This window comes from Nelumbo nucifera, chromosome 1 (genome assembly GCF_055504915.1).
Source record: "Nelumbo nucifera cultivar China Antique chromosome 1, China Antique-T2T, whole genome shotgun sequence".
Lineage (NCBI taxonomy): Eukaryota > Viridiplantae > Streptophyta > Magnoliopsida > Proteales > Nelumbonaceae > Nelumbo > Nelumbo nucifera.
In genome coordinates this window covers 60,611,109-60,625,189 of record NC_142649.1, presented here as the reverse complement: position 1 = coordinate 60,625,189, position 14,081 = coordinate 60,611,109, and the positions used below count along the sequence as shown (strand labels likewise).

General features: G+C 37.0%; 1 protein-coding gene across 1 annotated transcript; it reads left to right on the top strand.

The window, feature by feature from the left end:
• Nucleotides 1-6,630: 6,630 nt before the first annotated feature.
• AGPS1 (glucose-1-phosphate adenylyltransferase small subunit, chloroplastic/amyloplastic) lies at nt 6,631-10,973 on the top strand. The gene is made up of 9 exons (XM_010254664.2): nt 6,631-7,128; nt 8,301-8,597; nt 8,690-8,959; nt 9,104-9,283; nt 9,521-9,624; nt 9,743-9,854; nt 10,010-10,108; nt 10,236-10,355; nt 10,618-10,973. The coding sequence occupies exons 1-9, from the start codon at nt 6,646-6,648 to the stop codon at nt 10,732-10,734; spliced, it is 1,782 nt and encodes a 593-aa protein (XP_010252966.1). The 5' UTR covers nt 6,631-6,645; the 3' UTR covers nt 10,735-10,973.
• The last annotated feature ends 3,108 nt before the right edge of the window (nt 10,974-14,081 follow it).

Below are 14,081 nucleotides of genomic sequence, written 5' to 3'. Positions count from 1 at the left end.
TTCCTACAGAGTGCCAGCTGCACCCCATCTTCCATGTTAGTCTTCTAAGGCCCTGTCTATCCTCCTCCGATGTTACCAGCCCCACGCTTCTGCCGTTCACAGAGGCTGGAGAGGTGGTGTTTGAACCACAACAGATTAAGGACATTCGTTGGGTGAAAAGGGGCGGCAAGGTCCACAAACAAGTCTTGGTTGTGTGGAATGGACTGCCATAGGAGGATGCTACTTGGGAAGATTTTAATCAGCTTCAAAAACAATTCCCCACCTTCAACCTTAAGGACAAGGTCATTCTTGATGGGGAAGGGGATGTTAGGACTGGACCAGAAGCAGGCCCAATTGTGGAGAACCAAGCCCATGACACTCCGGGCCCAGCCTAGCGCACTCCACAAATCATGCATGCAGCACCTCCTCTGAGGTTTGTTTACACGCGCTGTCCACATCATGAAGAATGATCAGAGGTTGTTAGGTTGTTACAAGTCGTGCTCACTACTACAAATATCTGTAATAATCGTTGAGCTAGCATGAAAAGAAATATTCTCTGAGTCTTCTTCTGCCTCCGTTCTTCTTCTCTTCCTCTCTGTTCTTCCTACTCTCTTTGTCCATTTCAGGAGGGTGAGCTCCCTCGAACCAGCTTTTCTAATTGCAACTAAATCAGGAGAAGCAAATTCATCAAATTCCCTGTATTGTAGATCAGTAGGAATTGTAGAAAGCCCCATTTTTTATTAGAAGATCTATTTTTTTATAGTTCCCATGGCCTCTAGAATCTTTTTTTAGACAAACACTCCTATCAGTTTTTGACAAAGGTCTTTCTTTATGTAGAAAACATCTCTTTGCGATTTTTCCATTTAAGATTTTGGTACATTTTGTTGTTCCTTTTTGCCTTTTTTTCTCCAAGGTCTTGTCTTCCTAAAAATTCCCCTTAGGGAAGGGGTAGCATAAAGACTATGTGAATTTATTCTAATATTTGAAAGAAAAAAAAAAAGACAAAATTTAACAGATTGGGCTTAAAATAACAAAATGTTACCTCATCGGATTTTCCCGTAGATGGCAACACTGCTGCATCTGCTTCTATGTTTTTTATCTCCATATTTGTGATACAGACTCCTGCCATTGCAGCTTCATTGTTAACTTTTTCCAGTAGGGTATCATTTTCAGCTAGCAGCTCATCAATGTCGAACTCCCCACGCTGACTAGGCATTCACACTTGAACTTGATTCGGTTGGTTCAATTGGCTCTCCATGGGTCTGTAGAAGTGTTTCACTCAAGGTTGGTTCAACTCGAACCTTCTTTGCATTAGCTTTTGTCCTTTCCTGTGATTTGCCCATATCAAGGTTGGTTCAATTGGTTCTCCATGGGTCTCAGAACTGTTAAATTTTACACCATCCTCGAGTATAGTCTGCCCTCTTCCTTGTTCTCCTTGCATCACCTTTAGACAACTTGAGATTTGTTTCCTACATCAGATTTTCACCAGTCCCATCTTGACAGTACTCTTTACTTATGAGACCTCTTCTTGAGCCATCCGCACTATCTAAGGTCAACTCAACAATCATACCTTCTTCCCCATTTAGGGCCTGTTCATTTGCTCTGAAGTCTGACATCTGAAAGTGCAATAATTACATTAAGAGGTACATTGGTATTGGTGAACTTTTCTTTCCTCTCAACTCTGAATGTAGAGAATGTTGTTCTAAATTTTGAATTATGAATTTTGAAAATTATCAAATATCCATTTTGACCCCATATATGGGAGTTTCTATTTGTCTTTTTGAGGGTTATCATTGGAAGAAAAAAAGTTGTATGATTGCACTTTAAGAGATAAGAGATAAGAGGAAATGAACGGCCATTTTTCTCTTAAAGTCAAGTGATTCCTCTTAAGAGATAAGAGTTAAGAAACGAACAACCCCTCCGGCTACCCCACACCTCTTCTCCGTCGAAAAGATCAAGTAAATGGCACCTTCCATCGGCAACAGATTTCTGACTTCCAAACACAGACCCGGCAAATCCCGAAACAATCTCCTTGGACAAGAATCCACCATTTTAGGCATTGTTACCTTCTCTGGGTTGTGCAGCGGAGAAACAACTCTGTTAGTTCGAACAACTGGTAATTCTCGTTCTCCATCAATATTTCCTGGAACCTTCTCAGGCTTAGGCCCTCACTTTTTTCCTTTCAAAGTCTCCACCTTCCTTTTTTGAGCTCTCCCCAGCTTTTCTATTGATAAACTTGAACTCATCCCTTTCCATTATCGCTCCCAGACTCGGTCCGAATTTTGGAATCCCAACCTCCTGTTCGATAGTTTGGCTTGCCATTTGGTTTGAGAGATCCTCTACTGCCTGGGAATTTGATATTATCTTGCAGTTTGCTTCCTCATGGCCGATACAACCACACCTGAAACAAAAAATTGGAAGTTTTTCATATTAAAAACTATACCAGATTTTGCTCCCTTCATCGTCACAATCAAAATTTCCTACAGCCAAATGAGTATTTATGTTTATTTTAACTCTAATTCTGAAGAATCTATCCCACAAAGGTTCGTCCATATCCGCCATGTCCTCTTCTTCATCATCTTCCAAATCCTCTTTAACAACTTCACTGACCACCGCCACTAGGTTTGCTCCCCACTCCCAAAATCTCTTGTCAACAAGGACCTTTAGAATCAGGACTGTAACACAAAGCTGATCAAAACTTAACGAGTTGAGAGATTCATTTGGGTTTCATCTTTTCAGAAGGAGGGGGTATCCATTCACAACCCAAGGTTCTTGATCTAGGAAAACCTGTAGATCTTTTTCCTTTTTGAAAAATATCCAGAGCACCTCATCCTCAATCCATTTAACCTCATACTTTGATCCAGGCCAAAAGTTCCGTATCTTCTGCAGAACTCCGTGTGCATTAAGTTGTTTGTCTGAGATTACTTTCTTGTAGAGTGCCTTTCTGCATCTATTCTACATTTGTTTCTCCCTTCTTTCTAACAGACATGATTTCTGATTTTCCTCAGGTGAAGAATCCATTGTTGGAGGGATCAACAAACTCCCCGGTGTATAGAGCAAGCAATTTGCGTTGAGTAAGATGTTTCGAAAGAGCTACAGAGAGCAAAACGTAAAGACTGTCCAGACAACTTAGGGTCCCTTTGGTTCATAATTGAAATTGGAATCAGAATCCTTCCGAATTGGAATTGGAATGATTTATTCCCCTTACCTGTTTGTTCATATTGAAATCGGAAACAAAATCAAAACTAACGAATGGATTTTCATTCCCAAGGGAAGGAGAGGCCCTATTCCAATTCCGGACCCCTATTCTCACAGACCAAACAGGCCCTTAATCTGGGGTGATCATGGTGGGGCTAGGCTCTAGGTCTAAGTCAAAGTTACTAGTTAAATTTTAGGAAATATATCATAATATTTTATATTATATGACATAAATAATATATATATAAAATACCCCTAAAATATATTATATAATTTATACAATTTAAAATATTATATAATATTTATTATATGCCATTTTATAATATTTATATACATAGTGTATAAAACATATATATTACGATCTAGGCCAAGCCATAAGTATTGACCCTAGGCCAGACCTAAACACAAAAACTAGGCCCAAGTCTGAAAATTTGTGGGCTGGATAGGAAATGATTGCCTCTAAACTTGAGTTGAATCAGGTTGGTTAAGATTGAAAAGTATGAGCCTACTTAACTTTAGGTTGGATTAGGGATTGAAGCCTTGACCAATAAAACCCAACCTAAACCCAATGTAATTTCATATTTGTAATTTGTATGTAAGTACTTGTTTATGAATATTATATAAACATGTATTTATGTATCTAAGTATGAATTTATGCATATGTGTATATAGAATCATACATCTATAAATGTATATCTATGTATTTATGTATTTATTTTTTACTGCAAGTGTGTGTATGTATGTTTGGGTTCGACTATAATACTAGAAAGACATATATACCAGTAAGGGTATTAATGGACCGGTTTTGGACTAGACCCTGCCCAATCCCAAGTCAATTTGGACAAATTGGATGGATCAACAAGACATATTGGATTTGACCAATCTAGTCCAAAATATTTATTAGATTGGATTGGACATGGTCCGTCTAAAATAAATTTATATTGGATTGGGTTGGATTAAGCCAATATCTAATCTATTGATATAAGATAAGAATATAAGTGCCAATGGACAGGGTTTGGGTTGAAATCAATCTAAATTAAAACGAATTTGAACAGATTGGACATCCAAACATTGAATTGGACCGGTCTAAAATGGTCTAGAATATTCATTGGATTGGATTGGGCCTGATCCATTTGTAATGGATTCACATTGGACTGGATCGGATTGGATCAAATTCAATCCAATTGACACGTTATATACTAGAAAAACTTGCAACCAATCAATCTATATCATAAAAGAGGTGACCAAAGGTGGTATTCAACAAAATTCTCAGGGGGTGCTTTGATTGATCAAAGCTCTTGTGGAGCCATATCTTTTAGATTTTCTATTGTATGTCAAAAATTTCAAATTTAAAGTCTAATTTTTTTCTAAAGCATGATAATTATGCTCTTCTATACATGATTATTGAATTAATATGGATCCCCAAGTTTAGGAAATAAGTACACTTGCAAAAGAAAAGTATAAAAGTTGGGAAAACATGAGGCTTTTGAATTGGGTTGAGGTTAGGGTTACATATAGTAAAGCTCCAGGGAATAGAGTAGGCCATGCTAAGGCCAGGTTAAGGGTCTATTTGATTTGCAGCCATAATTAGAATCTATAATCTTTGGTTCAGACAGGAATTAAAATCTGAGTTAGAATAAGTGGAAATGAGATTTTATTCCCAAAGGAGGGGGGATGGGATGCTAATTTTACTAAGAATGAAAATGGGATTTTAATTCCATCCAACCAAACAGTTGAAATTAGAATACCCATCTCATTCCGATTCTGGGCCCCTATTCCCGTGAACCAAACGGGCTTTAAGACTGGAATGAACTGAATCGACTTCAAGGTCTACATGTTTATGCATAGTGTGATTATTTGATGAACACCATTTATTGAGTTAAACCTCCTGTCCAAGGATACTCAGTTTCAAAACCAAACGTACGTTGAATTTTTCCTATTAGTTAACCAAACCGAACCGAACCATAGGGGCCCAACCCGCGGTCCTACGCATCACTGTGAATATCATTCGTTGGCCTGCTGTTGGCTCGAGCCTCGAAGTACAATGAATAAATAAATAATGATTTACAGTTTTTAATCTGAAAATTTCAGCCAATGACTGACAGACACAGAAGGGTTCTCGTGGCTTACTACTTGCTAGAGTAAGAGCGCATTCATTGTATCATCAAATTACACTGTATCGCCACGTGGCTACTTAGAGTTGCGTCTGAGGATTTTATTAGTTTTTGAGATGCAGCAGACTAACGACAGAAGCCTTTCCCTTAATCATTTAGTGTTGAAGTGACATTCACGGCCATATATTCACCTGCGCCCGAGGAGTGGGGCCCCTCTCACGTGATTCCTCCCACCTAATACCCTGAACCGTATCTCCTTGCGGGGGCCAGCTGGGGACGGTTTTGCGGACAGATCTTGCTTGTGTGGGTGCCGTCACGCACGTGATTGTAATCTTTCCCAAGCATCCATGGAATATTTGGATTTTTCTTAATTATTTTTATTGCCTTGCAACGAGTACCACAAAAATACGGGAGACACCATTTGATATTGATTTTTTTTGTTGCTTCCCAGATTGCCCTCATCTCTTGTTCTATTTTCGAGAAAAGTAGTACAACAACTCGATCCTCAAATTGCCAAGTTGGTCATGGGCCACCAGAGGACTCGTGGTTGCAGTATCCAACCGGTAAATCAAAATGGGACCCAACCCATTTAATGACAAACACCAAGAACGCTTATTTAGCGTCTGTTTGGCATCGTTGCCGTTGCTTTAAAATACGCGCCACATTATCACCACGATTCCTTTTTTCTTTATAAAAAAATAGTATTTCAATCTATGTCTTAAAAATCAGGAAGACATGGTTCGGAGCAATATCAAATTTAACATTTTTTGGAGCTGCAACTTGTTGCTACCAGCAGGGATGTGAGGTGGCAGTGATGTGACACTTGATAACGAGTATCAAACAGAAAGTTGTTGTTGCTCGAAACAGAAAATTGTTGTTGCTCGAAAAATGGGTGCTTCGGACCCATATCTATAGCTTAAAAGTAGTACAAGTGTTTTTAAAACCTTTGTGGTTAAGGGTATTCACGGTTCAATTAATAGAACCGTGGGCCACTTTTCCAAATCAAATCAGTTTTTGATTCCAATTGTTTAGTTGGGTAAAATTAGAATTCCATTTTCATTTATGGTGGAATGGCATTCCCACATTCTCCCATTTTTTTGGAATGAAATCCGATTTCTGTTGATTCTAATTTTTATTTTCATTTCTATTTGAACCAAACAAAATAAACAAACATTTAGGCAAGTACTTATTTTCGGCACTTCTGGGGTTGTTTCCCTTGCGCAAAATGTTTAATGATAACTTCTGAGGTTGTATTTGTACTCCTTTCAAACTAAGTTTATGGTTCCGGTCCAAAATTCCCAATACGCAGTCAAAAGTAAGCACTCCCAAACATGATTTGGTTCATTTGGTAATTATGTTCAAAATCAGCTCCATATGTTTTCTGGAGGTCTGCGACGATCAAAATCTACATATAAAAATGTCTCTCTCTGCTTGGAGTCTTTCATCGTCTTCCTCACTCTTCTCTGGCTTTCTATCTTGTTCTTCGTCGTCGAAGCAAGAAAGCAGACTAAGCGAAAACTGCTTTTATAATAAGAAACAATACAAAGAGAGCTTTGCTTCAATGGCGATGGCAGCGGTAGGAGGAGTGACTCGAATTCCGTCGTCGAATCTCATCACTCAGAAAACCAGCACGAGACCCACTTCACCTTTCCTCAAACCCATCAACCAGAGCCTCTCCTCTTCTTCATCTGACCTTTCCGGTGACAAGATTCCGCTCAAATCCGTTCTCCGAAGTCTCAAAGCATCTTTCAATGCTAGAATTCCTATCTTGGTTTCTCCTAAAGCGGTTTCCGATTCTCAGGGTTCCCAGACTTGTCTTGATCCTGATGCAAGCCGAGTAAGTCTGTTTCCGTGTCTGTCTGTGTTTGTGTATGGTTTCGTTTTACTTGTTTGTACGGTTACATTTTGAGTTTGAGTTTCTGGATTTCTTTATTATTTCTCTTTGGAAATTTAATCTTTGAATGATCTGTAGATGCAAATGCTGTTAAGAAAAAGATCAAAAGTATTTTAAGGACTGAAGTTTTAAACTGTGAATGGTTTATCTTGGTTTATATAATTCGTGTATTATTTTGGTTTGAACAGTATAGCTGATCTGCTGCTCTTTCTTTTGCTTCTTTGTTAGATTTGAGTTTCGAGGTTGATTGGTATTACTAGACCCAACTTTTAGAATTGTTTTAAGGTTTTCACTAAAAATTGAATCTTTCAATGATCGTTAGGTGGAAATGCTGTTAACAATAAGATTAAAGTGTTGCAAGAATTGAACCTTTCAATGATCTGGGTCTCTGTAACGTGTATTTTGTTTTTCTTTTTTGTTTCAATGTGTACTTTATCAGTTTTTCTTCCTTTGTTAATAACATATAAGTTTGATCTTTAAGCAGTAGTTCGGTGGTTAAGTATACTTCTGCACAGCTACCTAAAGCAGATACTCTGCAGTTGGCTCCATTCGTTATCTATTCAAGTTTTTATTAAGCATTGGGAATTTGGCAACATTGTCTGTGATTTGAAAAATAACAACAGATGATCCACATGATTGCTCTGGGGTTTAGAGTAATTGATGTGAAACTGGAGTTATAATTTTCACCAATTTGATTGCTATTGTGTTTCTTTTAATAATAATAATCTTTGCATGGTCTTTTGGTTGGTGGCTCTTTTTCTTGATATTCCAGGTATGTAGATGCCCAACTTTGGGGACTCTTGACTCTTGAGCTATGATACTGAGCGGCTGTGCCGATTGTGTAATCTTCTTGATATAAAGAAATACTGTTTTCTGTTGCCTAAATCAAAACAACTGTTAGATCTAATTTTTTGTGTGGATTCATGACGTTGGTTTCTGCCTAGATATTTGGAGAAAACTTATTTCCGTACCTCTACCAATCATGAGGCTTTCAGAGTCTTCTAATTTTATGTCTCATTTCAGTTTTAGAATCCTTTCTCACCTGGATTTATTTGGATCAGTGTTTCTTCTTATAAGGTGGATGGAGTATTTGATACTATGCTTGTACTCTGCAGAGTGTTCTGGGAATTATACTTGGGGGTGGAGCAGGAACTCGACTTTACCCTCTTACTAAGAAGAGAGCAAAGCCTGCTGTTCCTTTAGGAGCAAATTACAGGCTGATTGATATTCCTGTCAGCAATTGCTTGAACAGTAATATATCAAAGATCTATGTTCTCACACAGTTCAATTCAGCATCGCTTAATCGCCACCTTTCTCGGGCATATGCCAGTAACATGGGAGGGTACAAGAATGAAGGATTTGTTGAAGTTCTTGCTGCACAGCAGAGCCCAGAGAACCCAAACTGGTTCCAGGTAATTACATAGTATTACTTTTTACGCTTATATCTGATCCAAATTTTGTTTTTGATGCCAAATCATATTAAACTTGGTTTCATACTCCACAGGGTACCGCTGATGCTGTAAGGCAGTACTTGTGGCTCTTTGAGGAACACAATGTTATGGAATTCCTGGTTCTTGCTGGAGACCATTTATACCGTATGGACTATGAGAAGTTTATACAGGCACACAGAGAAACTGATGCAGATATCACTGTGGCAGCACTACCAATGGATGAAAAGCGTGCCACTGCATTTGGCCTAATGAAGATTGATGAAGAAGGACGCATAATTGAATTTGCAGAAAAACCCAAGGGGGAGCAGTTGAAAGCAATGAAGGTACATTCTGCCAAAAGGATCAACATATTCATGAATTTGTTCTTTGTGCTTTCTTATCACTAATGCGTCATGTTTATTTTATTTCTAAAATACAAGTTGTTGACAGAATAAATTAAAGGTGTATTTCTTTTCATATTGTTCCAGGTTGATACAACTATCTTAGGACTTGATGATGAGAGAGCTAAAGAGATGCCTTACATTGCAAGCATGGGAATATATGTTGTCAGCAAAGATGTTATGCTGCAATTACTCCGTGAGAAGTTTCCTGGAGCCAATGATTTCGGAAGTGAAGTTATTCCAGGTGCAACTTCAATTGGAATGAGGGTATGTCTAATTTTCACACACACACACACACACACACACACACACACACATATATATATATATATATATATGTATATATATACATATATTATAGCCATGCATCTTGATAAGTAGCTGCCAAGGGGTGATTCTCTGTGTCTCTCAGCATGCTGCCTCAGACCTCAATTTGATCCTCTGCATTGATATTGTCAAATTTCCTCATTTCCTGACATCTTATTGCTACTCTAATTTCAACAGGTGCAAGCCTACTTATATGATGGTTATTGGGAAGATATTGGTACCATTGAAGCTTTCTATAATGCAAATTTAGGGATAACTAAAAAACCAATTCCAGATTTCAGGTAGTACAACAAATAAAAATCAAGAAAGACTTTTTACATCGTTCATTTGGTAAAATATTCTATGCCAGTAGCTTGATTCCCAATCTCATGGCATTGATAAACTTGAACTTTAATGCAGCTTCTATGATCGTTCGTCTCCAATCTATACACAACCTCGATATTTACCGCCTTCTAAAATGCTTGACGCTGATGTTACAGATAGTGTTATTGGTGAGGGGTGTGTGATTAAGGTATGCTGGTTACAGATAGGCATCCCTATTTATATTCTGAAGCTGTGGTAGATGTGCTCACATCATTATCTTGTTTTCTTAATGCCCAAATGCATTTGAGTTCATGGATATGAGGCTAAGCACATGTCCATATCTTTATTCTATTCCCTCTGCAGAATTGCAAAATTCATCATTCTGTTGTTGGGCTCCGATCTTGCATATCAGAAGGTGCAATTATAGAAGACACATTATTGATGGGAGCAGACTATTATGAGGTAATTATTTCCAGTCAGAACCAGCAGCTTAGCACTTCCTTTATGACTTAGAATTGACCCAAGCACAGCGAATAGTTTTGCCTTGTTAAATTTGAGTGTTTATGGTTTTCTTTTCTGTATTCTCTAGACGGATGCCGACAGGAGGTTTCTGGCTGCGAAAGGTAGTGTACCAATTGGTATTGGAAGGAATACCCACATCAAGAGAGCAATTATTGACAAGAATGCTCGCATTGGAGACGATGTGAAGGTTTGTGCATCTGATTCATCTTCCTATGAATTATTTTGTATTATCCCGCATTTCTGGCTTTACAGCAGTAGTTGTTTTGCCAATCAAACATCTAAATTAGCATTCCCAATTTTTGTGGGGAAACAAGAAGAAAATAATGAATCAACTGACGATTTTCTTATTAACATATAGCTATTTAGTAGTTGCTTGTTTTTCATGGTATTAACGTTGATTAGTTCACTATGATTTGGAATATAGATTGAGTACTGTACTGCTGTTGCAGATCATTAACAGTGACAACGTTCTAGAAGCGGCAAGAGAAACAGATGGGTATTTCATCAAGAGTGGAATCGTCACTGTAATCAAGGATGCTTTAATACCCAGCGGAACCATCATTTGAAACCACTTTTGCTTTCCTCTACCAATCTCCCTTGTTATTAGATATTGGGTCTTAGGACTAATGTAGTAAGGGGGTCAATCACTACTTGTATCCATCGTTTTATGGCCCTGAGAATTAGTGTATAATGTATATTTCCTCACTAGTGTAGCTGTGAAACAGTGTAAGACGTTTAGTAGAGGAGGGTAAAAGCAAGAATTAGTGCTTGTAAAGGTTTCATCTACCATTTTGTTTGCCAAAAATAAGTTTCTCGTCCATGAATCCGTTTGTTTCCTTCCTATTTTAGGTCGTAAGCATCCTACTAGTCACTTGGAATTGGATGTAAATGACTGAATACTATACAACATGGAATGCGTAAGAAATGAAGAAGAAAAACTGCAGTTATTCATTAATCATTACCATTTATTTACTGAAACAAAAAACTTGAAACTTGTTCTACTAGTTGAAAAACGCGTGCACACAAAGGATAGAGAGAAAAAACACCACACAAACCCAATGCACGACCAATTCCTCTCTTAACTGCATTTCAGCATATGCTTTTCTTTATTTTTTATTTTTTATTTTTTTGGTCTATGATATAACTTATCCAGGTAAATGATATGATTTATTAGGTGGATAAATAACTTTCTCATTTTATATTTAGTTTAGAAAGAGTACAAATGCAAATATGTACAACATAAATACATATAAAATAATATAAAATATAAGGTTTTACACTCTACATATTTATATTTGTATTTTTTTTCAAACTGAGAAATAAAGTTATCAACGGGACAAAATTGTCTTTTTAATAATAACATTTTATCGTTAAAATGGTCATTATCTTATTTAACTGAAAAATAAAAAAAATATATAGATAAATACATTTACCCGATAAATATTTTTTAGGAAATGCTTATCGGATAAATGCATTTACTCGAATAAATAACTTCTCAAAAAGTGAACGAGGCCTTAGTTTCCTTCCATACCAAGTTCTAAAATTCTCAGGTTGTTTTACGTAACATGCTTTATAAATTAAAATATTTATATGGGATGATTCGTACAACCTCCCTTTTTAAATTTAGAGCTGATTGTAATGGAGACCTGGGATTGAACCCTGTGTGATGCACTGACTCGTGTTAAAAGATGGCTATGTTATATAAAGAAGTGATTACAGGTTTTTTTAATAAAAGGGAAACTGAATTGGTTGTTTAAAAAAAAAGCCAACAAGAAAGAGATAGTAGGCTGAGATAGACAACTGTATTTTAGAATATAGTAATAGATTCTAAATAAAAGTGGAGATGCTTGTACAGGATATTTGTCTAGTGTTGAAAACACTTGTACAGGTTATTCATCAATTCATTCCCAGAGAGACACAAGCTCTCATTCTCTCTCTATTCATTTATTTAGCTTATTATTGAAGTTGATCATTGTAATACATGATTAGCCTTGATCTGTAGTAGTGCGACCGTCAAGAATAAGGGAAATTGCAATGACCTTGACACTTGCAAAAAGTAGAAAAGTGTTGAGACTTGAACCAAGAAGCCACTTCCTGACAACCAAATTGGTGGGTTTTTTGGGAAGTAGGACTAAAGCTGAAATAAAGGCTTCTCCTTATTGTGTGGTTACTCTGAAAGCATTATTCAGAGAAGAGGAGCCGCCTGACCATAGAGATGCACAGAATGGTGAATCTTCCAAAGAATATCTGGTTCTATGCAAAATGAGGTCAGCTATACCTACAATAAGATCTCACATGACGAATTTGAATTCTCAGATTCCCCTTTCCTAAGTTCATGGTGAAATGGATCTCAGTTCCTCAAAGGACTAGCACAGTTGTGAGAAGATCTTTTTGTTACCCAAGTTTCATTTCTGAGTTCGACGATAGTAAAAGTAGTTGTTGTAAATGCCTTGCAGGCCACAATCAACGTCCAAGTTTCATTTGCTTTCTAGCTATGGTGGTTGAATGCTTCCTCTTTTCTTGTTGGGAGTTTCATCGGTGGTAGATTGAAAGAGAAAGAGGACGATAAATAGGTTATTCAAATTAAAGTTTCTTTTAGAGTTATTTTACTAGTATGTAAGATTATATGCAAAATGATAAAATGGGTATTTAAAAAAAAATAATAATAATAATGCATCAGTCCAACGTTTTCCATCTAGGTTGGTGATGGAAGGGAGACTTTTTCCGAGTTTTCCAAAAGTTCAGGGAAGGTCTTTATTAAAGTGAAACTTGAGGGGAGATTTTTATGATTGTCAAAAACCTCAGGGGAGGTTTTTATATTTTACCCGTTTGTATCGTCTTCTTTGATTTGCCATTGGAGTAGTAAATGGGATATATGACTAGGGGTGTCGATTGGAGTGAATTTGGTCCAATCCGATCCAATCCAATGTGAGTCCATTACAAATGGACCAGGTCCAATCCAATCCAATGAATAATTTGGACCATTTTGGACTGGTTCAATTCAATGTTCGGACTGTCCAATTTGTTCAAATTCATTTTAATTTAGATTGATTTCAACCCAAACCCAATCCATTGGCACCCATATTCTTATCTTATATCAACGATCGAATATTAGCTTCCTCCAATCAAATCTAACATAAATTTATTAGGGACGGATCTAGTCCAGTCCAATCTAATAAATATTTTGGACTGAATTGGTCCAATCCACTATGTTGTTTTTGGTCCGTCTAATCCGTCCAAATTAATTTTTGACTGGTCAAATTAATTTTGGACTGGTCCAGTCCAAAACCGGTCCGTTGACACCCTTTCATATATCGCCGTCCAACGTATGTATCCTCTTGAAAAAGTTATCATAAAAAAAAATAAAAAGAGAAGTTAATGAGTTGAAAAGTAAAACATCTAGACTTTTCTTTTTACACTTATTATACTGTTTGTCTAGTTCACATCTATCGTGATAATCGATTGCAAACTCCAATGATGTAATATTTTACACAATAACCTATGAATCAACAAAAAAAATCAATTGATGTAATATTTTATTTTTCTTTCAAATGTGCATGTGTTATCATTGGGTTGCAACCGTGCAACGCAACGGTCACAGTAGATTTTTTTTGGGATTCTAGTACAAAGAGGTAGCTTTTGACCTCTATTACCAACAAAAGGTAGCTCTTTTGTAAAATATCATAGACAAGGCATCTTTTGCAAGGTAATATCACAAAAGGACAGTAAAACATGTGGGAAATGCCTTTGATGCATTTTTTTACGACAAAACTGCCCCTCTTCCTCTTTTTTTGCAAAATGTATCGAAAACCCAAAGAAATCTCTCTCTTCCTGTTAATCGACTAAGCTTTTGAACCCCATTGTTCTTCTTCCTAAAGAAATGAAAAACTATAAAAAAAAATCTTAGTCCTCT

Bases quoted from the DNA above. Each gene is read 5' to 3' on its own strand.
- AGPS1 (XM_010254664.2), top strand. From the start codon at position 6,646: ATGTTCAAAATCAGCTCCATATGTTTTCTGGAGGTCTGCGACGATCAA. The intron at 9,284-9,520 runs GTATGTCTAATT...TAATTTCAACAG, and splicing joins CAACTTCAATTGGAATGAGG to GTGCAAGCCTACTTATATGA. The intron at 10,356-10,617 runs GTTTGTGCATCT...CTGCTGTTGCAG, and splicing joins GCATTGGAGACGATGTGAAG to ATCATTAACAGTGACAACGT.